This window comes from Oryctolagus cuniculus, chromosome 13 (genome assembly GCF_051225735.1).
Source record: "Oryctolagus cuniculus isolate XC-2025 breed Fujian yellow rabbit chromosome 13, ASM5122573v1, whole genome shotgun sequence".
Classification (NCBI taxonomy): Eukaryota; Metazoa; Chordata; class Mammalia; order Lagomorpha; family Leporidae; genus Oryctolagus; species Oryctolagus cuniculus.
The window spans coordinates 104,701,556-104,725,403 of NC_142879.1; the positions used below are offsets into that span (position 1 = coordinate 104,701,556).

At 41.2% G+C, this 23,848-nt stretch overlaps 1 protein-coding gene across 11 annotated transcripts in view; it reads left to right on the forward strand.

The window, feature by feature from the left end:
• LOC103350869 (coiled-coil domain-containing protein 7) overlaps nt 1-23,848 on the forward strand; it is an 87,818-nt gene that overhangs the window by 42,804 nt on the left and 21,166 nt on the right. For 7 of the 11 annotated variants that reach the window (XR_016219270.1, XR_016219269.1, XR_016219272.1 and 4 more), the window contains exons 7-9: nt 2,304-2,440; nt 3,672-3,742; nt 23,424-23,499. The exons of 1 other annotated variant lie outside the window; for it this stretch is intronic. Coding sequence is in view for 3 of the 10 variants with exons in the window: in XM_089311890.1 (XP_089168016.1) it covers nt 2,304-2,440; nt 3,672-3,742; nt 23,424-23,499 (284 nt within the window). In the remaining 7 variants the exon portion in view is untranslated. Of the gene's footprint in view, nt 1-2,303; nt 2,441-3,671; nt 3,743-23,423; nt 23,500-23,848 lie in introns of those variants that run through there. 3 more of the 11 variants (XR_016219273.1, XR_016219274.1, XM_089311894.1) reach the window with 2 other exon arrangements.

The following is a 23,848-nucleotide window of genomic DNA, read 5'->3' on the forward strand; positions in this document are numbered from 1 at the left end:
GCTAGGTGCTAGGGCTCTGCCTTGACTTCTTGCCCCCTGGCTTTCCCTCCCATCATGGACATTGAAAATGTCCATGTGGACAGATCTCTGCTATTCTCCTGTCAAAACTTCCTGACTTCAGTGACTATTCTGCTTAGTTAACGTCTCCATGTATTGACTAGTTCTAGGTTTCTTTCCCTGTTTTTTTTTTTTTTTTTTGACATTTATATTCATGCTGAACTTCTTTTAAAAAATATTTTTCTTTTTTAAACTTTTTTTTTCCTTTTAAATATTTATTTATTTACTTGAAAGTCAGAGTTACACACAGAGAAAAGGAGAGGCAGAGAGAGAGGTCTTCCATCCACTGGTTCACTCCCCAGATGACTGCAATGGCCGGAGATGTGCCGATCCAAAGCCAGGAGCCAGGAGCTTCTTCCAGATCTTCCATGCTGGTGCAGGAGCCCAAGGACTTGGGCCATCTTCTACTGCTTTCCCAGGCCATAGCAGAGAGCTGGATTGGAAGTGGAGCAGCTGGGACTTGAACTGGTGCCCACACGGGATGCTGGCACTGCAGGAGGTGGCTTTACCCACTATGCCACAGCGCTGATCCCAAAAGATTATTTTTATTTGTTTGAAAGTCAGTTATATATAGAGAGAAGATACACACACACACACACACAGAGAGAGAGAGAGAGAGAGAGAGAGAGAGAATGATTCTTCCATCTGCTGGTTCGCTTCCCAGATGGCAACAATGGCCAGGACTGGGCCAGGCTGAAGCCAGGAGCTTCAACTGAGTCTTCCACATGGGTGGCAGGGGCCCAAGTACTTGAGTCGTCTTCCACTGCTTTTCCAAGGCCGTTAGCCAGGAGCTGGATCAGAAATGGAGCAGCTGTGACACAACCAGTGCCCATATGGGCTGCTGGCATCACAATTTGTTGCTTTACTTGGGAAGCCACAATTCTGGTCCCTGAACTTCCTTTAAGTAGACCTATTATGTAGAATACTAATTATGATGTGTTATCTTATTCTATGAATCTTACTCATTCTCCTCTCTGACCATTACTTTAAGTTTTTATAAATATATTTGAAATGAAGAGCAATGGAGGGATGGAGGGAGGGAGAGCAAGAGAGAGAGGGAGAAAAGGAGAGGGAGAGCGGGAGGGAGAGGAGGAGAGGGAGAGAGAGAGAGAGAGAGAGAAAAGCAGAGAGGGAGTGAGGCAGGAAAGAAGGATGGAAGGATGGATAAATATCTTCCATCAACTAGTTTACTCCCCAAATGCCCATAACAGCCAGGGCTTGGGCAGGCTGAAGCCAGGAACTAGGAACTCCATGTGGAGCTCCCATGTAGGTGATAGAGAGCCAAGTACTTGAGCCATTATCTATTACCTTCTAGGATACACCTTAGTAGGAATCTGGAATTGGAAGTGGAGGTGAGGCACTCCAATAAGGGATGGGGACATCCCAAGAGACTACTTAACTCATGGTGCCACAATGCCCAATTCTTCCCACTACTTCTTAGATTGGTTTATTCCAGAGAACTTTCGAAATTCTACATGAATCTCAGGATTCCCACATATATTCAGAAATGCCAGCTGCACAGACCTTTATGTATCAATTTCTGGGAATTATTAGAGACTATTAGTCCTTGAGAGATAATTACTGTCTTTCCACAGTTTATCACATTGAATATTCTTAGAAAGTAATTCACCATTGTAAAGATCTTGAGTTGTATTTATTATCGTTAAACTGGCTCATTACTCCTGTGTATTAAGATAGTAAACAGAGGATTAGATTTTAGTTTTGATATGTAAATATTATCAGTAGCCTGTAATTCTATTGATAATTGCTCCTATATTTGTAAAAAAGATTAAGAATTGTATATTAGGCCGGCACTGCGGCTCACTAGGCTAATCCTCCGCCTTGCGGTACCGGCACACCGGGTTCTAGTCCCGGTCGGGGCGCCGGATTCTGTCCTGGCCAGCTCTCTGCTGTGGCCCGGGAGTGCAGTGGAGGATGGCCCAAGTGCTTGGGCCCTGCACCCGCATGGGAGACCAGGAGAAGCACCTGGCTCCTGCCTTTGGATCAGCGTGGTGCACCGGCCGCAGCGTGCCTGCCGCGGCGGCTATTGGAGGGTGAACCAACGGCAAAGGAAGACCTTTCTCTCTGTCTCTCTCTCTCACTGTCCACTCTGCCTGTCAAAAAAAAAAAAAAAGGAATTGTATGTTATAAAAATTACTTAGATTTGGTAAAATATGAAATTATTTAATGAGATATGGGAGCAAAATTAGCATTTCTTTACTAACTGGTTAATTTGATCATTTTAGATAAGTAAAGATCAAACTCCTCTAGAAGAACTTCTAGCACCTGATTCCGCAGTCAATTCAAATATTGCACAAGCATTAAAACACGAGCAAAAACTTGAAGAACTGAGAAATCGTCTTAAACAGGTTTCTGAACCTATGTAAGTGAAATATGTAAGAATGAACTGAATTAAACATAAGAGATAATAATAATTAACATAAAATGTAAGATAATGGATAAGATATTAGGGCTATATAAGACAAACCAGGATTAATCAGTTTGAAAGTTTTAATAATCTGAGATGACACTATCCAATATGATAGTCACTAGTCACATGTAACTGTTAAAAATTCAATCCAGTTCAATTAACAAAATCAGATTCTCAGTTACAGTAACTATATTTTATTAGCCATCACTGGCTTTGAAATATCTGGCTTACAAATTGCTTTCTCAGTTTGATCAGATAGCTTACAGTAATACTTGGAAAACTACTTAAGGTATAATTAAGTGTTTCATCACTTATGAATATCTTCTTGAAAAATTGTATAATCAATTTATCAAAGTACAACTTTTACATCTGTCATCAACTTCTTTGAATTAAACATAAATAAATCATTTTATTTTATATTAACACTAAAAAGTACTCATAATTGAAAGGAGCTACTATTTATTATGCAATTTATTGATATCTCTCTCTCTCTCAATGACAAGAAGTAAAGGAATGAGAGTGACACTTGAATTGAGTACCATGGGTCTTGCTTAACTGGAGCCTTGGTTCAGAGGCTCAGGACTATTCCTCTGGGCTATTTATTCTGAGGCATGAAATTAGCTTCAGAAATCTACATTGATATTTGATTTTTTAAGAGTCTACTGTGTGCTAGGTATTTTTACAGTAGCTTTCCATGTGTATTTTCATTTGATCCTCGTAATTACTTCATTGGAAAGCACTAGTATATCCTAGTTTTAATAGAGGAAGAATCTGAAGCTCAAAGAAATTAAGTAACTCAGTCAAACTTACAGAAATGGAAAGTCAGTGAAATAAGTTCTGAGTCAGGTTAAGTTCCCTCCAGAACTTGTTTGATTAACCATTGCATCACCAATACACATTGGCAAAAAGAAATCTTTTGCTTCTACCCAGTTTATTTTTGTTGTTATTGTTGTTGGTGTATCTAATTATATTTGTGGAATACATAGAATTCATAGAATTACATAGTATGATTTTTATACCTATTTTTTCAATACTAGTTAATTTACCTTGATATCTGAATAAGAGAAAAATTTTTATTCCATAAATTTTACATGTGTAGTTTCTGCATTCCAGTTCTTCTTTAAGTGTAATTTAAACAATTATTCCTTACTAAAAGATGTTTTATTTACTGAAAATTCTACAGAGATACAGAAAATCCACCAAAATCACCAATGTCAGTGAGAAGTTATGAAGCTATAGAGCAGCAAATTCAGGGTAATAATAGTTTATGTATTTAGCCTTTACAGGGTTTCCTAAATGTGTTAGCACTTTGAGAGAATTATAATTTAAAAATTTATAAATATATAGTTACAAAATTATATACTGACAAATTAAAAAATACTGAATAGTGACTTTGATGTTTCAATCAAATATCTTACACTCCAGATTCTGATAATATGAAAAATGAACGCAACTTGAAATCCACAGTTTAGGATGAGCACAAGAGTATTACATATCATCTTTCTTTTAAAAAAAGATTTATTTATTTGAAAGGCAGAATTACAGAGAGGCAGAGGCAGAGAAGGAGAGAGAGAGGTCTTCCATTGGCTGGTTCACTCTTCAAACGGCTGCAATGGCTGGAACTGGCTGATCTGAAGTCAACCCAGGTCTCCTATATGGGTGCAGGGGCCCAAAGACTTGGGCCATCTTCCACTGCTTTCCCAGGCCATAGCAGGGAGCTGGATCGAAAGTGGAGCAACTGGATCTCAAACCGGCACCCATATGGCAGCATCTTTACCTGCTTCACCACAGCACCAGCCCCTATATATCATCTTAATATAGTATTATATGGAAGAAAAGGTATGTGCAGTTTGCAGTGGGTCCACAGAGAGTGGTTGGTTTTACCTTAGGAAGTTAAGATTATATGCAGGCTTCAAGAATGAATAGTATTTAGTGAAGTGAAGAAGGAAGATGTTTGACAATTAAGAATATGATAATGGCCTGAACAAACAGCACTGAGCAGGGAGTGACAACTGGATTGGTATGTATGTGTGAAGTCATACATTGTGATAAGGTAGAGAACAGCCTAATCACAGAGGATTGGGTGCTGTCCTTAGGAGCACAGATTTTTCACATATTCTTTTATTAACAGAAAATAACTGAAGATCTTTTGTAGGGAAATAACATTGCTAGATTTAATTTTAGAGCGATTATCTTGGCCGAATTGTAGAAGCTAGATTTGGGGACTAGGAGTAGGAAAGGGAGGTTATTATTCTATCTTGGGTGTGTAATAAGTACTTACAGATGAGTACTAATAGAAAGGTTTCAGAAATATTTATTTGATAGGATTAGAAAAAAATTGGTGATTGACTGTAAAAGAGGATGGGAAATTAGATGAGAATAGTGACATCAACTCATATAAGAATATAATGAGAAAAACAAGTTTTGATAAGAATGATGAGTTCACATTCAGTTGTGAACACACATTCTTCCAGGTTGGTTGCATGATTGAGAAGATCCACAGGCTGGAAGCTACCTTTTTCAGAGTTTTCTTTCTCCTGGATGAGTTACTGAAATACAAATTATAAAATTTAAACCCAACATAATTATTTTATAATTCATAAAAACCCACTCAGCTGAAGAATGTATAGCTGTTTCTATGACAGAACCACATTTTCTCTTTATTTACGCATCATTGTGATAATAACCTCTGTTGAGTACATTCTTTTATGTCGTTTGGTATAACAACTATTATGTAACAGCAGAACATAGGTTAGGGGCCATACACTTGAACTGGCTGTCCAGCAAGAGTTGAAATTCCTAGTTGAGGGGACCAGCACTGTGACGTAGAAGGTTAAGCCTCCACCTGCAGTGCCAGCATCCCACATGGTTTCCAGTTCAGATCCTGGCTACTCCACTTCCAATCCAGATCTCTGCTCATGCGCTTGGGAAAGCAGTGGAAGATGGCCTGAGAGCTTGGGCCCCTGCATCAGGTAGGAGACTTGGAAGAAGCTCCTGGCTCCTGGTTTTGGCCTGGCCCAGCCCCTGCCATTATGGCCATTGGGGAATAAACCAGCAGTTGGATGATTCTCTGTCTCTTTCTCTCTCCCTCTGCCTCCTTCCCTCTCTCCCTCCCTCCCTCCTTCTCTCTCTGTGTTTCTACCTTTGAAATAAGTGAATAAATCTTTAAAAAAAAAAAGAAATTCCTAGTTAAAACTCCATGTTCTCAAAGCTAGACTTCTTTTTTTTTTTTTCCAAACATAAAAAGGACTTTATGTGGGGGTCTTAGGAATTGCCATTCAGGAAACACAGGTTCAGATAGCTCCAGATCAATGTTCCAAAGAAGGTGAAGAAGGTGGACACTGTTTTTTAAAAAATATTTTTTATTTATATAAGCTGAAAAAATTTCAAGTATTTCATATATACAGATTTAGGAGTATAGTGCTGCTTCCCAGCCTGCCCTTCCCCCGATGCTCCCACTCTTCCTCTTCCTTTCTATTATTTCTTTTATTCTTTTAATTTTTACAATGACATACTTTCAGATTATTTTTTAATCATAAGCTTAACCCTCCACTAAGTAAAGAATTCAACAAATAGTAAGAAGGAAAAAAAACCTGTTCCTTAACAGTAGAGACAATGGCTGTAAATAATAATCAGATCTCAAAATGTCAATTTTGCTCATATACATTATAATTTTTTGTACTCTTTTAGTTACCACAGATCAGGGAAAATATATGATATTCATCTTGTTGGGATTGAATTGTTTCACATTTTTAAGGCATTAATATTCAGACTAGAAATAGAGAATTCTGAGTTGTGGTTAGAACAAGCTACTAACATGTTGTCAGGCCTTTGAGATGTAACAGTAATACTTTAAAGAGATAGAAGAGATGCTATTAGAAATTATATATCATCTCAAAAATACTGATGCTTTGACTGCATCTAAGTACTTGAAAGTTCATGAAGATAAAGAGCTGACAGAACTTATGTCAAATTTATGATTACTTGCCAGTAGAAAGGAGTAATTACCTTTCATATGTCTTAAAACTAGAGGTAATTTTAAAACAATTATAGCTATATGTGCACACATACATAATGGGGTAAGGTTTCGAAGTTGAAAATAAGATTTCGTTGGAACAAGTTACTGAGAATTCTGCCCTCTTTCAACTTCAGCTTTAAGCCCTGGTGTTGCTGTGTTTAAACCCAGTATAGCTGCACATTATACAATACTTCAAATTTCTATAGAGACTTCTGAGAGAGCTCTGCATGGCTAGCTGGAGTAGAAAGGTATTTAATGCTTTTGCGTGGATACTGGAAGTCTCTCTACATCAAGGGGAACCCTCTACACATCTAGTCAGCACCCAAGAGATTACTTTCTCTCTCAGTCTGTGTGGTTACCTGCCCTCCACTATTGTGCTCTATGAGTTCTGACTGCCCTAGCTTCTGAAAACACTGAACTTTGTATCCTGAACTTGAGAAGAGCAATAGGCTCTTTTTGGGTACCGTGGCCTGGAAATTCCAGAGAGTAAGCTGATGAGGTCATCATGGGACTCTTTTCCTTTGTTTTCCTTCTGTATTGTGTTTATTGTTTTATAATCTCTGAATGCTACTGTTCCATATTTTTTTAAAAGATGTTATTTATTTATTTATTTATTTGCAAGGTAGAGTTACAGACTGTGAGAGGGAGAGACAAAGAGAGAGTCTTCCATCCGCTGGTTCACTCCCCAAATGGCCGCAATGGCCCAGGCTGCGCCAATCCAAAGCCAGGAGCCAGGAGCTTCGTTTGGGTCTCCCTTGTGGGTGCAGGGGCCCAAGCACTTGGGCCATCTTGTACTGCTTTCCCAGGCCACAGCAGAGAGCTGGATTGGAAGAGGAGCATCCGGGACTAGAACCGGCGCCCATATGGGATGCCGGTGCTGCAGGCGGAGGATTAACCTATTACACCTCGGCACTGGCCCCATATATATATTTTTTGAGATTAATAAATCTTTAAAAATTAAATTAAAAAATCTTTTAAAATTAAAATTTAAAAGCAAAGTTACAGGGGCCAGCGCTGTGGTGCAATAGGTTAATTCTCTGCCTGTGGCGCCAGCATCCCATATGGGTGCCGGTTCTAGTCCCGGCTGCTCCTCTTTTGCTCTCTGCTATGGCCTGGGAAGGCAGTGGAAGATGGCCCAAGTCCTTGGGCCCCTGTACCCATGTGGGAGACCAGGAGGAAGTGCCTGGTTCCTGGCTTCGGATCGGTGCAGCTCTGGCCGTTGCGGCCATTTGGGAGTGAACCAATGGAAGGAAGACCTTTCTCTCTGTCTCTCCCTTTCACTTTAACTCTAACTCTCAAATAAAATCTTTTTAAAAAAATAAAAGCAGAGTTACAGAGAGGCAGAGGCAGAGAGAGAAAGAGAAGTCTTCCATCTGCTGATTCACTCCCCAGACAGCCACAACGGCCAAAGTTGGGCTGATTTGAAGCCAGGAGCAAGGAGCTTCTTCCAGGTGCAGGGGCCCGAGCACTTGGCCCATCTTCTACTGCTTTCTGAGGCCATAGCAGAGAGCTGGGTCAGAAGAGGAGCAGCCGGAACTAGAACCAGCACCCAAAGGGGTTGCCAGCACTGCAGGCAGCAGTTTCATCCACTACTCCCCACTACTCCACGGTGCTGGCCCTCTTATGGTTTTTGTCCCTTAGATTAAGATGGAAGTGTGACTCTGGGCTGTGATGTTCCACGATAGATGGAAGCAGAAATAACCATGCCCAGTTGTGTGTCAGTGGAACACATCTTCTAACCACAAAACCAAGTGTCAAGAGGGTCAAATGCAGTAGAAATTTTTTTTCAATATTTGTTTATTTAGCTGAAAGGCAGAGTTCCAGAGTTCCAGAGTTCCAGAGAGAGAGAGAGAGAGAGAGAGAGAGAGAGGGAGATTGTCTATCTGCTTCTGCTGATTCCCTTCCAAATAGCCACAACAGCCTGGATTGGGCCAGATCAAAGCCAGGAGCCAGGAGCTTAATCTGGCTCTCCCACATGGTCGCAGGGACCCAAGTACTTGGGCCATCTTCTGCTGCTTTCCCAGGTTCATTAGCAGAGATCTAGATCAGAAGTAGAGCAGCTGGGACTTGATCCTACCCAACATGGGATGCTAGTGTTGCAGGTAGCGGCTTAACCTTCTGTGCTGCAATGCCAGCCCCTCTGGTAGAAATTTTACATATGATTCTTAAGGGAAGCAGAGGATGGAGTTAAGTCACACAATATGGAGAGATTCTTTTGCAATTACTGACTCTCTTTTCATAGTTTTCTTTCTCCTTAATGAGTTATTGAGAAATAAAAGTGTTATTTCACCTCACAGTTTGAGGTCACAGAATGAGGGGCCCCATTGACTGGCAGCTGGTGGATGCTGGTTATTACAGGTGAAGCATCGGTGTTCACACTGTGATCCCAGAAGGTGACACAGTAAGAACACCAAGGCTGAACTTGAACATTCAAATCTCTCCTGAGAACCACCTTCCAGGGGCATGCTACCAAAGACTGAAAGACCTCCCACTGGCCCCATCTCTCCCATGCAATCATTGGATCAAGTTAAGTTTTTACCCTTAATCAGAAAACTATTAACATTAAGACTTCAGAGTCTAAAATGCTGCTTGAGTTTTGGGGAGACAAATCCTGCTGGACCCAGTACGATATCATATTGACTCTATGGATTGAATTGGCAAGAACATGTATCTTAATATTTTTAGTATTCCATTTTATTAACATGGAGTATCTCTCCACTTACTTAAGTATTACCTGATTTCTTCCATCAGAATTTTGTACTTTTTCTCAAATACATCTTATAAATATTTTGTTCAGTTTACAGCTGAGTGTTGAAATTTTGGTGCTATTATAAATGGTGTTGCTTTTGTAGTTTTAATTCAACTAGGTTGTTTCTGGTGTGTAAGAAAGAAATTACAACTGAATTTTATGCCCCACAGACTTGCTGCAATTGTTTTTTAGTTCCAGGAGATTTTTTAATAAAAGATTTATTTGTTTATTTGAAAGGGAGAGAGAGAAAGAGAGAGAGAGAGAGAGAGAGAGATAAAAGAGGAAAGAAAGAAAAAGAAGAAAAGAAAGAAAGAAAGAAAAAGAGATTTTCTGTCCATTGGTTCATCTCCCAAATGGCTGCAACAGCTGGGGCTGAGGGGCCAGGCTGAAACCAGAAGCCTAGAACTCCATCCTGGTCTCCCACATGGGTGGTAGTGGCTCAAGTACTTGGGCCATTCTCCATTGCCTTCCAAGATGAATTAGCAAGGAGCTGGATCAGAAGTGGAACAGTTGAAACTCAAACCAGTGCTCATTTTGAATGCTGGTTTCACAGCTGGTGGCTTAACCCACAATACCATGGTGCCAGCCCCAGGTCCAAGAGATTTTTGACAATCACATCTGCTGTGTGCAAAACACTATGTTGGCTGGTGCCGTGGCTCAATAGGCTAATCCTCCACCTTGCGGCGCCGGCACCCTGGGTTCTAGTCCCGGTCGGGGCGCTGGATTCTGTCCTGGTTGCCGCTCTTCCAGGCCAGCTCTCTGCTGTGGCCTGGGAGTGCAGTGGAGGATGGCCCAAGTTCTTGGACCCTGCACCCACATGGGAGACCAGGAGAAGCACCTGGCTCCTGGCTTCGGATCAGCGCGGTGCGCTGATCGCAGCGCGCTGGCCACGGCGGCCATTGGAGGGTGAACCAATGGTAAAGGAAGACCTTTCTCTCTGTCTCTCTCTCTGTCCACTCTGCCTGTCAAAAACAAACAAACAACAACAAAAACAACAACAACAACAACAAAAAACACTGTTATTTCTTTCTTCTCAGATTTATATCTTTTCTTAAATTATTACTGCATTAGCTAAGACTTCTAACATGATGTTGAAGAGAGTGGTGAAAATGGACATTGTTGCCTTGTTCCAGATTTTAGGCGAAAGGCACTAAGTTTTTACTTAGTTTGATATAATCTCATTTTTCTGTTTTTAATAGTCTTTATTGCCTGAGCTTCCGGGATCTTTTCCAAAAAGTCTTTGCCTATGCCAATGTCTTGCAGAGTTTCCCCCTGTGTTTTCCTCTAGTAATTTGATGGTATCAAGTTGTAGTTGATCCATTTTTAGTTGATCTTTGTATAAGGTGTAAGGTAGGGATCTTGTTTCATATTTCTGTGCACAGAAATCCAATTTCCCAGCACCATTTGTTGAAGAGACTTTCTTTTCTCCAGGGATTGATTTCAGCTCATTTGTCAAAGATTATTTGGTTGTAGATGCATGGATTAATTTATGGGGTTTTTATTCTGTTTCATTGATCTATTTATCTATTTCTGCACAAGTACCAGGCTATTTTGATTATAACTGCCCTGAAGTATGTCTTGAAGTCTGATATTGTGATGTCTTTGACTTTGTTTTTGTTATTTAACATTGCTTTAGTTATTTGGTGTCTCTTTGTTTCCACATGAATTTTAGCATCTTTTTTTTCTAGATCTGAAAAGAATGCCATTGGTATTGTGATTTGGATTGCATTGAATCCATAAATTGATTTGGGTAGAATGGACATGTTGATGATATTAATTCTTCCAATCCATGAACATGGGAGATTGTTCCATTTTTTGTGTCTTCTTTCTTTAATGTTTTGTACTTTTCATCATAGAGATCTTCCACATCCTTTGTTAAATTTATTCCAAAGTATTTAATTTTTTGGTAGTGATTGTGAATGGGACTCATCATACAAGCTCTTTCTCAGCCATTGCACTGTTTGTGTATACAAAGGCTATGGATTTTTGTGTGTTAATTTTATATCTTGCAACTTTTCCAAACTCTCTTATGAGTTTCAGTAGTCTCTTGATGGAGTCTTTTGGTTACCCTATATATAGAATCATGTCATCCGCAAACCAGGGATAAGTTGACTTCCTCCTTTCTAGTTTGTATTCCTTTGATTTCCTTTTCTTGCCTAATGGCTCTGGCTAAAACTTCCAAACCTATATTGAATAGCAATGGTGAGCATGAGCATCCTTGTCTGGTTCTGGATTTTAGTGGGAATGCTTACAACTTTTCCCCATTCAACATGATGCTGGCTGTGGGTTTGGTATATATTGCCTTGATTGTGTTGAGAATTCTTCCTTCCATACCCAATTTACTTAATTTTTTTTGTTTTAACATGAAAGGATGTTGTATTTATCAAATGCTTTCTCAGCATCTATTGAGATAATCATATACTTTTTGTTCTTCAATTTGTTAATGTAATGTATCACACTTATTGATTGGCATATGTTGAACTATCTTTGCATACCAGGGATAAATCCCACTTGGTCTGGGTAAATAATCTTCTGATGTGTTGTTGGATTAAATTAGATAGTATTTTGTTGAGGATTTTTGCATCTATGTTTTTCAGGGATATTGGTCTATAGTTCTCTTTCTTTGTTGTGTCTTTTTCTTATTTTGGAATTAAAGTCATTCTAGCCTCATAGAAGGAGTTTGGGAGAATTCCCTCTGTTCAATTGTTTTGAATAGTTTTAGAAGGATTAGCATTTGTTTTTCTTTAAAAGTTTGTAGAATTCTGCCGGTGCCATGGCTCAATAGGCTAATCCTCCGCCTTGCGGCACCAGCACACCGGGTTCTAGTCCTGGTCGGGGCACCAGATTCTGTCCCGGTTGCCCCTCTTCCAGGCCAGCTCTCTGCTGTGGCCAGGGAGTGCGTGGAGGATGGCCCAAGTGCTTGGGCCCTGCACCCCATGGAAGACCAGGAGAAGCACCTGGCTCCTGCCATCGGATCAGCGCGGTGCACCGGTTGCAGTGCGCTGGCCACGACGGCCATTGGAGGGTGAACCAACGGCAAAGGAAGACCTTTCTCTCTGTCTCTCTCTCTCACTGTCCACTCTGCCTGGAAAAAAAAAGTTTGTAGAATTCAGCAGTGAAGATATCTGATCCTGGGCTTTTCTTTGTGGGGAAGCCCTTTGTTATTGGTTCAGTGTCTGTCTTGGCTATTGGTCTGTTTAGGTTTTCTCTGTCTTCATGAGTCCATTTTTATCAATTGTGTCCAGAAATGTATCTATTGCTTGTAGATTTTCCAATTTGTTGGTATATAGCTCTTTCTAGTAATTCCTGATGAGTTTTTAAAATTTCTGTGATAAAATTTTAAAATTTTCATCTCTCATTTTATTGATTTGGGTCTTCCTCTTTTATTTTTTTCATTAGTTGGACCAATGATATATCAATTTGGTTTATTTTTATCAAAAAACCATCTCTTCATTGCATGGATCTTTTTGTATTTTTTCTTTCAGTTTTGTTTATTCTCTAATTTTAATTATTTCTTTCCTCCTACTAATTTGGGGTTTGGTTTGTAATTGCTTTTCTAGGTCCTTGAGATACATTGGCAGATCATTTATTTGATGCCTTTCCAATTTCTTGATATAGGCACCAAAAAAGTGCTGTAACATCCCTCTTAACACTGCTTTTGCTATAAACCATAAGTTTTGACCTGTTGTGTTTCCATCTTCATTCATTTGCAGGAATTTTTTTTATTTCCCCTTCAATTTGTTTTATGACTCACTGTTCATTCAGGAGCATATTGTTCAGTCTTCATATGTTTTCATATTTTCTAGTGTTTCTTAAGTTGTTAATTTCCTGCTTCATTCCATTGTAGTCAGAAAAGATACATGATGTGATTTCAATTTTTTTGAATTTGCTTAGACTTGTTTTATGGCCTTGCATATAGTCTATTCTTGAGAAAGTCTCATGCACTGATGAAAAGAATTTTTATTCTGCAACTGTGAGATGAAATTTTCTGTAGATATCAGTTATGTCCGTTTGGTCCATAGGGAAAATTAACCCTGTTGTTCCTTTTTTTATTTTATGTCTAGTTGATCTGTCCATTGATAAAAGTACGGTATTGATGTTCCCTGTTACTATTGTATTGGAATCTATGTCTCCATTTAGATCTATTAACATTTGTTTTAAATAGTTGTATGCTATTTAAAACGGGTCACATCTTCCTATTGAATTGATCCCTTAATCAACATAATGCCCTTCTTTTTCTCTTTTAACAGTTTTGTGTTAAAGTCTATTTTATCTGATGTTAAGATGGTGACACCTGCTTCTTTTTGCTTTCTGTTAGCATGAAATCTCTTTTTCTATTCTTTCCCTTTCAGTCTGTGCATATCTTTGTTTGGTGAGGTGTGTTTCTTGTAGGCAGCAAATACATGGTTCTTGTTTTTTAATCCATTCAGTCTGTGTCTCTTAATTCAAAAATTTAGGCCACTTACATTCAAGATTATTATTGATAAGTAGTGACTTGGCCCTACTGTTTTTCCGCAAATATTCCTGTTGTTTGCTTTGGAATGTCTTTGTACTTTTTTTTTTAATTGGAATGTCTTTGAACTTTTACTAGGACTTCACATTATTTCATAATGATGACTGTCATTCTCTGTTTCTGTATGTAGCACATCCTTAAAAATCATTTGTAAGTATGTTTTACTGTTGAAAGTTTGGCTATAATATATCATGGTGAAGATGTCCATTAGGAGTTCTATGTGCTTGCTGTATTTGGATGTTCCTTTCTTTCTCCAAATTAGGGAAGTTTTCTGCTATTATTTCACTGAATAGACTTTCCAATCCATTCTCTCTTTCCTTACCTTCAGGAACTCCTTAGACATGTATGATAATCATTTTATAGTATCCCATAAATCTCAAACACTACTTTCAGTTTTTCTAATTTCTTCTTTGTTTGTATGAGATATTTCCAAGGATTTGTCTTCTAGCTCAGATATTTCTTCTCTTGCCTCACCAAGTCTGTTGCTGAGGCTTTCCATTGTACTTTCTATTTGACATATTAAATTCTTCATTTCTAATATTTCAGTTTGATTTATCTTCTATATCTGTAACTCTTGGCAAAATTTTTCATCCATACTCTGTATGGATTTATTTGTTTCATGAATTTGTTTCTGTGTATTTCTGAGTGATCTTATACTCATTCTTTTTTAATTCATTTTCAGGCATTTCATCAGTCTCTTTGTCTTCACTTTCTAATATTGAAATGTTGTGTTCCTTTTGGAGAGTCATATTATCTTCCTTCTTCTTGTTTCTGTATTTCTGCATTTATTTTTAGCATTTGTGGAAACACTTGTTGATTTTCTCCTCTGATGGCTAATATCTTTGACCTATGCCTCTGTGGCTTAGTGGAGTGTCTGCTCCTTCAGGGACATCTGGAGGCATGTGCTGAGTGAGGCCAGAAAGTTCTGGTCAGGGATCAAAAGTGGAGCAAGAGTCCAGGGTGACACTCAAGTTGGGCATGGTAGATCTCTCTTGTCAGCAGTGGGGAGGGTGTGATCATGTGTACTGGCGTGATCACAGCCTCACCTCCTATCTTCCAAGGTGATCAGTGCTTGAGGAAGCCTACAGTGGCTACAACCTCTACCCATTCAGACACATGAACCACACAAAGGATCTGTGAAGTCCTCAGTATGAGCACAGAACCCTCTGCAATGACCCAGCTCAGGCAGTAAGGGATCTCTGTGTCTCTGAAACCACATACAATGATGGCCCAGGGACCCAGCTACTTACCCTGCCCTTTTGTGCAGTCACAGGATTCCCACAGCCATAGCACGCAAGGCTTGCACAGTCACAGGGTGAAGGGGATCCTTTCTCAGCCTTGTGAATCTGCTGCATCCATGGAGAGAGCAGAGGCATTCCCAGAACTATCTGCCTGTGCATGCTCTACCTTAGCAGTTTGAGCCCTGGAGCGTATGATAAGGTGGGGAGATGGGAGTGCCTCACAGTCGGTGCCCAGCACTTGCCAACCCTCCCGGACAGACTCAAAGTTGGGAACGTGGATTTATCCCTCTGATAAAATCCCGTAGTTGTTCTTGGGCACAAGAGCAGCCATAGCCTCTACTGGCATTAAGGTGGCACTTTCTCCCTGTTGGTTGCTTGGTGTCCTTATTGGCGGATGGGAAGAAAGAAATGTGCTTTTCCTGCATGGGGTTAGGTGGGTACCATGTGCCCCAACTAGGGCTTCAGGTCAGACTCAAAGTCCCTGTGGTCCCCAAGGTTCTCCCTCGGGTGATACCCACTGATGGTGGCTGCCGGAGGCTGCTCTCACCTTGCCGTCAGAAGCTGGTGTCTCCTCCATCCCCCAGCTGCGTCTGTTGCAGGCGGTGTCCCTGCTCGCTGCTGCACATTTGCACTGTCCATGCTGCTCCACAGTCTCTTCTCTCTGTGGAATTTCCATGCAAACTTCGCTCCAACTCTCCCCTGGAAGTGCACTTCCTCTTCTTTGCTTCTGCCATCTGCTCCCTGGTCAAATCAGCATGTTTTTCCTCTATTCAGCCAACTTGCAATCTCCTCATGTATTTCCATTCTTTTTTTTTTTTTTTTTTTTGACAGGCAGAGTGGACAGTGAGAGAGAGAGACAGAGAGAAAGGTCTTCCTTTGCCGTTGGTTCACCCTCCAATGGCCGCCGCGGCTGGCGCGCTGTGGCCGGCGCACCGCGCTGATCCGATGGCAGGAGCCAGGAGCCAGGTGCTTTTCCTGGTCTCCCATGGGGTGCAGGGCCCAAGCACCTGGGCCATCCTCCACTGCACTCCCGGGCCACAGCAGAGAGCTGGCCTGGAAGAGGGGCAACCGGGACAGAATCCGGCGCCCCAACCGGGACTAGAACCCGGTGTGCCAGCGCCGCTAGGCGGAGGATTAGCCTAGTGAGCCGCGGCGCCGGCCCATATTTCCATTCTTATCTTTCACTTCCTTTCTCCTACTAACTTTGGGATTAGTTCATTCTTTTACTAGTTCCTTGAAGTGTAACATTAGGTTGTTCGAGATCTTTTTTCTTTTTTCAATGTAGAATTTTTCTGGTATATACTACCCGTTGGTACTGCTTTTACTATATTCCATATGTTCTGGTGTGTTGATTTCATTTTTCTTTGTGTTGAGAATTCTTAAAATTTCCCCTTTTGATTTATTAACTGACCAATTACTTGTTCAAGAGTGTGTTGCTTAATTTCTATATATTTGTGACTTTTTTCTAGCTTTTCCTCCTATTACTGATTTTAGTTTCATACCATTATAGTTAGAAAATATACTTGATATGATTTCAGCCTTCTGGAATCTGTTAAGACTTTTATTATGGCCTAACATGTTTATCTGTCCTGAAGAATGTTCTGTGTGCACATGAAAGAATGTGTATTTTACTGCTTTTGGACGGAATGTTCTGAATTTGCCCATTTGATCTAAAATGTAGCTTAAGTGGAAAATTTCCTTATTGATTTGCTGTCTGGATGATAGTAACAGGAGCTTTTCAAACTGAAAGAAAGTGATGCTAACAAGTAACAAGGAAGTATCAAAAGATAGAAAATTCACTGGTGGGGCTGGCACTGTGGTACAGCAGGTTAAAGCAATGGCCTGAAGCGCTGGCATCCCATATGGGTGCCGGTTCTAGTCCTGGTTGCTCCATTTCCTATCCAGCTCTCTGCTGTGGCCTGGGAAAGCAGTAGAAGTTGGCCCAAGTCACTGGACCCCTGCACCCACATGGGAGGCCCAGAAGAAGCTCCTGGCTCCTGGCTTCAGTTCGGCGCAGCTCTGGCCCGTTGCAGCCAACTGGGGAGTGAACCAGCAGATGGGAGACCTCTCTCTATCTCTATCTCTCTTTGTAACTCTGTCTTTCAAATAAATAAAATAAAATATATCTTAAAAAAAAATTCACTGGTAAGGGTAACCATTCAGATAAATTCAGAATGTATAAAGCAATCATATCATTGATGTGAAGGCAAAAATAAATAATTAAAATGATAACTATCTGGCCAGCGCCGTGGCTCACTAGGCTAATCCTCTGCCTTGCAGCGCCGGCACACCGGTTCTAGTCCCGGTCGGGGCGCCGGATTCTGTCCCGGTTGCCCCTCTTCCAGGCCAGCTCTCTGCTGTGGCCCGGGAGTGCAGTGGAGGATGGCCCAAGTCCTTGGGCCCTGAACCCCATGGGAGACCAGGATAAGTACCTGGCTCCTGCCTTCGGATCAGCATGGTGGGCCGGCCGCAGCACGCCGGCCGCGGCAGCCATTGGAGGGTGAACCAACGGCAAAGGAAGACCTTTCTCTCTGTCTCTCTCACTGTCCACTCTGCCTGTCAAATAAATAAATAAATAAATAAAATGATAACTATCAATAAAAATATTAAGAGATAGGCAATATACAAGAAGCTAAAATGGCATATCAAAAAATTCAAAATTTGGGGAGGAATAGAGTTATAGGTATAGAGTTCTTTGTATTTCTTTTTTTTGGCAGGCAGAGTGGATAGTGAGAGAGAGTGGATGGAGAGAGAGAGAGAGAGAGAGAGAGAGTCCTTTCTCCGTTTGTTCACCCCTCAATGGCTGCTGCGGCCGGCGCACTGCGGCCAGCGCACTGTGCTGATCCAAAGCCAGGAGCCAGGTGCTTCTCCTGGTCTCCCATGCGGGTGCAGGGCCCAGGGACTTGGGCTATCCTCCACTGCACTCCCTGGCCACAACAGAGAGCTGGACAGGAAGAGGAGCAACCGAGACATCCGGCGCCCCGACCAGGACTAGAACCCTGGGTGCTGGCACCACAGGCGGAGGATTAGCCTATTGAGCCATGGCGCCGGCCCTTTGTATTTCTTATGTCTTCCTCTTCTTTGCTTCTTTTTCTGTCTTTACAATCCATGTCTTATCAACATAGTTTGTTATAAACAAAAGAACTTTTTAAGGCTATGGCAACCACAAAGTAAAAATATGTAATTGAATTACCAGAAACAATAGGCAGGGAATCAAAACAAACTACTAGACAAAATCAGTAAACCATCAAAAAAAATGTAAGAGAGGGACAAAGAAAGGAACTATTAAAAAAAAGTTAGGAAAAAATATCAAAATGGCAGTATTAAGACTTTACCTATCAATAATTACCTTAAAGGTAAAAGGATTAAATTCCTCAATTAAAACACACAGAGTAACTGACTTAATAAAAACTCCAGATTCAATTATATACTCCTTACCTGAAACTTATTTCAGAAATGCTGCCTTTTGATTTTAAGTTTTTTTGCAGCTCTCAACTCTAGACCTTTGTTCAAAATCTGGAAAAGAATGAGGAAAATATTTAAGTTCTATTATTTTTAAGAATTCCCTCAAGATAACCTTATAAATCTTACTCCAAAGCAGAACAAAATATCTAAAATTTTTTTACTTGTGTGTGTCTGTTTATCTCTCTATCATTTATATCTATCTATCTATCTAATTTTATGTAGGAGGCAGACTTTACCTAGATAAAATCAAAAATTGTATCTCACTATAGAAAACAGCTTGAAATTGAATTTAGGTATCTCAGTTGACACAAGTTCTTTGACCATTCCCACTGCTAAGAAGTTTTTAGTGGCAGTCATGCTTACCAAGGGTCCAGTCCCCTGCGTGGCCTACACATTTCCTGACAGTTCATGATATGCATATAATGTAAGACAGGGTATCTTGGTTAGCACTGTATGTATGCTAACCAAGAAATTCAAAGTGGGGAATTTGGGGAATTTGTATTTATGTTTTCCACTCCCAGAGTATGTGCAAATGTTAATACCATTTTCTAGTGAGAGTTGGGAGTCTGTTTAATAAAAAAAAAGCAATAGTCAAGGTTTTAGAAGTTAGCAATACCCCTCTCTGCCCCTGCAGTTCTGCCTATGTCATTTGATAGAAGAATGCTTTAAGTTTTTATAATTCCCTGTCTGTTAGGTTCTTTCTGCATGATATTTCTATATTATTGTTGATATGATTAAAAGGTATAATTCTTAGTTTCAAGGGAAGTATAAGTGACAAATTTTTGAATATTAGAGAAGCAGCTGTACTTGTCCTTTCTACTGTGGCTCATACTCATGTGGAAAGGACAATTTCAGTACTGTGTACTAACCTCTTCCTGGACATCACAAAGAATCCAGCTAAAACAAAATTTAAAATGATTTCAGATGTGCACTTCTATTGAAGCCAATGTTTTATTTTAGAGATCTGCGCTATCTTTGACAAGCAACTCTTTGTTTTGTAATGCTGTAGCTTTCCCTTGGAAAAAAAAAAGAAGAAGAGATGAGACAGTGTTGAAGCAGCACACCAGTCCCATCTATTTGCAAAGAAAAAATTCATCTTGTTCATGCTGTAGTTGAAGAGGACTGATAGTGAACAACAAAAGAATAGCCAACATCAGAGACATTTCAACTTATCCAGCTTACACATTTCTGACTGCAAATTTGAAGTGGAGATAACTTTCTTCTCAGTGGTTGCTAAAACTTGTATGCAGATCACCTACAAACAAAAGCCAAGCTTTTAATGGAAATACTAAACAACCAAAACCACAAAGCATTTCTTTGAACAATTGTTAACAGTAAATGAGGGGCTGGCAATGTGGCATAGTGGGTAAGGCCACCACCTGTGGTGCCGGCAATATGGGCGCCGGTTTGAGTCCTGGATGCTCGACTTTCCATCCAGCTCTCTGCTATGGCCTGGGAAAGCTGTACAAGAAAGGCCAAGTCGCCAGTGCCGCAGCTCACTTGGCTAATACTCTGCCTGTGGCACCAGCACCCCGGGTTCTAATTCCAGTTGGGGCGCCAGATTCTGTCTCTGTTGCTCCTCTTCCAGTCCAGCTCTCTGCTGTGGCCTGGGAAGGCAGTGGAGGATGGCCCATTGGAGACCTGCATTGGAGACCAGGAGGAAGCACCTGGCTCCTGGCTTTGGATCGGTGCAGTGCGCTGGCCTTAGCGGCCATTTGGGGGGTGAACCAACGGAAAAGGAAGACCTTTCTCTCTCTCTCTCTCTCTCTCTCTCTCTCTCTGTCTAACTCTGTCTGAAAAAAAAAAAAAAAAAAAAAAGGCCCAAGTCCTCGGGCCCCTGCACCCATGTATGAGACCCGGAAGAAGCTCCTGGATCCTGGCTTCAGATCGGCACAGCTCTGGCCATTGTGGCCAATCGGGGAGTGAACCAGCAGATGGAAGACCTCTCTCTCTTTGCCTCTCCTTCTCCCTCTGTGTAACTCTTCCAAATAAAAAAAAAGCCCAGTCAAAGCAGTGGCTACCAAAGGTGGAAGTGGTCCGGTCAAAGCACAAATGGACTGGTCAAAAGCAAAAGTCACAGCAACAGTTTTTTCGGATGCTAAAAGCATCTTGCTTGCTCATTTTCTGGAAGAACAAAAAAATTTTAGCATCTATTTATAGAGTATTGTTAGAAAGTTAGTCTTATAAAATGCTAGGGAAAGCTTCGGCAGAGAGTCATTCACAACTTCAATGCTCCTTCTCATTCTTCTCATCAAACAAGGGCTGTTTTGTGAGAGTTGATGGAAAACCATTAGGCATCTACCTGACAGTCCTGGTTTGTCCTTCTAACTTCTTTTGGTTTCATAATCTTAAAAGAAAGTCTTTAAAGGGCATCCGTTTCTCTTCAGTTAATAAGTGGTTAAATTCTCAGGCCCCTCAATTGTTTGGGGGATAGACTAACTAGCTGGCATCATCATTTACAAAAGTAGAACTGATTTTTTTGGGAAATAAAGTATATATTTTTATCTTTTAATTTCATTTTGCATGAACTCTGTGAATTGCTCTCATATTCTTGAAAAAATGTAGAGTGGATGTCAAGTGTTCTAGCAATAAAAAGGAGAGCTATATGAAGTAACACATTTCTTGGTTAGCTAAATTTAACCATTCCACAATAATTTGTGCTTCAAGGCATTATGTTGTCTTCTAATATAGGTATACAATTTTATTTGTTGATTAAAAAATTAAAAAAAATTTTTTAAAGATTTATTTATTTGAAAGAGTTACACAGAGAGGAGAAGCAGAGAGAGAGAAGAGAGGTCTTCCATCTGATGGTTCACTCCCCAATTGGCCGCAACAGCCAGAGCTGTGCTGATCCAAAGCCAGGAGCCAGGAGCCCAATGCGGGTGCAGGGCCCCAAGAACTTGGGCCATCTTCTACCACTTTCCCAGGCCACAGCAGAGAGCCGGATCAGAAGTGGAGCAGCTGGGTCTCGAACCAGCAGCCATACAGGATGCCTGCACTTTGGCCCAGGGCATTAACGTGCTGCACCACAGCGCTGGCCCCAATAATCCAGTTTTAAAATCGGCATTTGATCTAAGCAAGGATTTCTCAAAGGAAGACATACAAATGGTGCACACATAATGAAAAACTGCTAAGGAGCCCTCATCATCAGTGAAATGCAAATTAAAACAATGAGCGATCACCTCACTTCAGTTAGATTGGTTATTATCAAAAACAAGTGTTTTTTTTTAATATTTATTTATTTATTTATTTGAAAGTTAGAGTTACACAGAGAGAGGAGAGGGAGAGAGAGAAAGAGAGGTCTTCCATCCGCTGGTTCAATCCCCAATTGGCAGCAACGGCTGGAGCTGCACCAATCCGAAGCCAGGAGCCAGGAGCTTCTTCTGGGTCTCCCACGCGGGTGCAGGGGCCCAAGGACTTGGGCCATCTTCTACTGCTTTCCAAGGCCATAGCAGAGAGCTGGATCAGAAGTGGAGCAACCAGCTTTCAAACCAGCACCCAGAGAGGATGCCGGTGCTTCAGGCCAGGGCCTTAACCGGCTGCGCTATAGCGCTGCACCCCCACCCCCAAATTCAAAATACTGCTTTTATCATACCCCGTTAACTTCCATCTGCTGGTTGGTTCACTTCCCAAATGACTGCAATGGCCAAGGCTGGGCCAAGCCAAAGCCAGGAGCCTGGAACTCCATCTGGGTCTCCCATGTTGGTGGCAGGGGCCCATGCATCTCGGGCCATTTTCTACTGCTTTCTCAGGAACGTTAGCAGGGAGCTGGATTGGAAGTGGCAAGGCAGGACTTGAAGCAGTGCTCATATGGGGTGCAGTGTTGCAGAGGGTAGCTTAACACACTGTACCATAATGCCTCCCCTCCACACATACACTTTTTCCAAAACACAGTTTGGATCAAGTTGTATAACCTTTCTGGGATTGGATTTCTTGGTTTGAAAATGGTGGCAGTATCTTCTCTTTTGGGTTATTTAAGGATTAAAGAGATAATAATATGATGACTTGTACATAATAAGTGTTTAATAAGGTAGTAGCTATTTTCATCATAATTTTTTTCTTTAAGACTCAAATGAGCCGGCGCCGCGGCTCACTAGGCTAATCCTCCGCCTAGCGGCGCCGGCACACCGGGTTCTAGTCCCGGTCGGGGCGCCGGATTCTGTCCTGGTTGCCCCTCTTCCAGGCCAACCCTCTGCTGTGGCCAGGGAGTGCAGTGGAGGATGGCCCAGGTGCTTGGGCCCTGCACCCCATGGGAGACCAGGAAAAGCACCTGGCTCCTGGCTCCTGCCATCGGATCAGCGCGGTGCGCCGGCCGCAGCGCGCCGGCCGCGGCGGCCATTGGAGGGTGAACCAACGGCAAAGGAAGACCTTTCTCTCTGTCTCTCTCTCTCACTGTCCACTCTACCTGTCAAAAAAAAAAAAAAAAAAAAAAAAAAAAAAGACTCAAATGACTGCCAACTCCTCTTTTTTTTTTTTTTTAATTTTTCTTTTTGACAGGCAGAGTGGACAGTGAGAGAGAGAGACAAAGAGAAAAGTCTTCCTTTTGCCGTTGGTTCACCCTCCAATGGCCGCCGCGGCTGTCGCGCTGCGGCCGGCGCACCGCGCTGATCTGATGGCAGGAGCCAGGTGCTTCTCCTGGTCTCCCACAGGGTGCAGGGCCCAAGCACTTGGGCCATCCTCCACTGCACTCCCGGGCCACAGCAGAGAGCTGGCCTGGAAGAGGGGCAACCGGGACAGAATCCGGTGCCCCGACCGGGACTAGAACCCAGTGTGCCGGCGCCGCAAGGCGGAGGATTAGCCTAGTGAGCCGCGGGGCCAGCTGCCAACTCCTCTTTATACTTGTTTAATTTTTGCATCCATAGCAGAAAGTTATGGTAGTATACAGTATGATTTCAGTCAATTTGTAATACCTTTATAATTTCCTATTCTATTTTTTTTTTTTACAATAGAGGCTGCTAATTTAGAGACTCATCGATTGGATATGATGGTGAAAATGCTTGAAAAACAGTCATATATGTTGGGGAAGTAAGCTTTTTAAATAAAATTTTCTACTTATAAAAATTAGTACATTTTTTATCGAAATATTAGAAACACAAAAAGAATATAAGACTTCTGTCAAAAAATTTTGAGTTCTTATATAAATTTTTATGTTGTGTACATAATTTTAAAATTTAAAAAATTATAAATACATGGAATATAAGTTTCTGCTTTGGAGAAACTGTTCCTCAAAAAATGGAAGATAGAATTACTATGTAATCCAGGAATTCCTCTTCTGGACATATACCATACTGTTATGCCTAAGTTCCCTGAGATGTAGACAATAAATATAGTGAACCTTCAATATGTTAACCACACATCATCATCAATTAGGTGG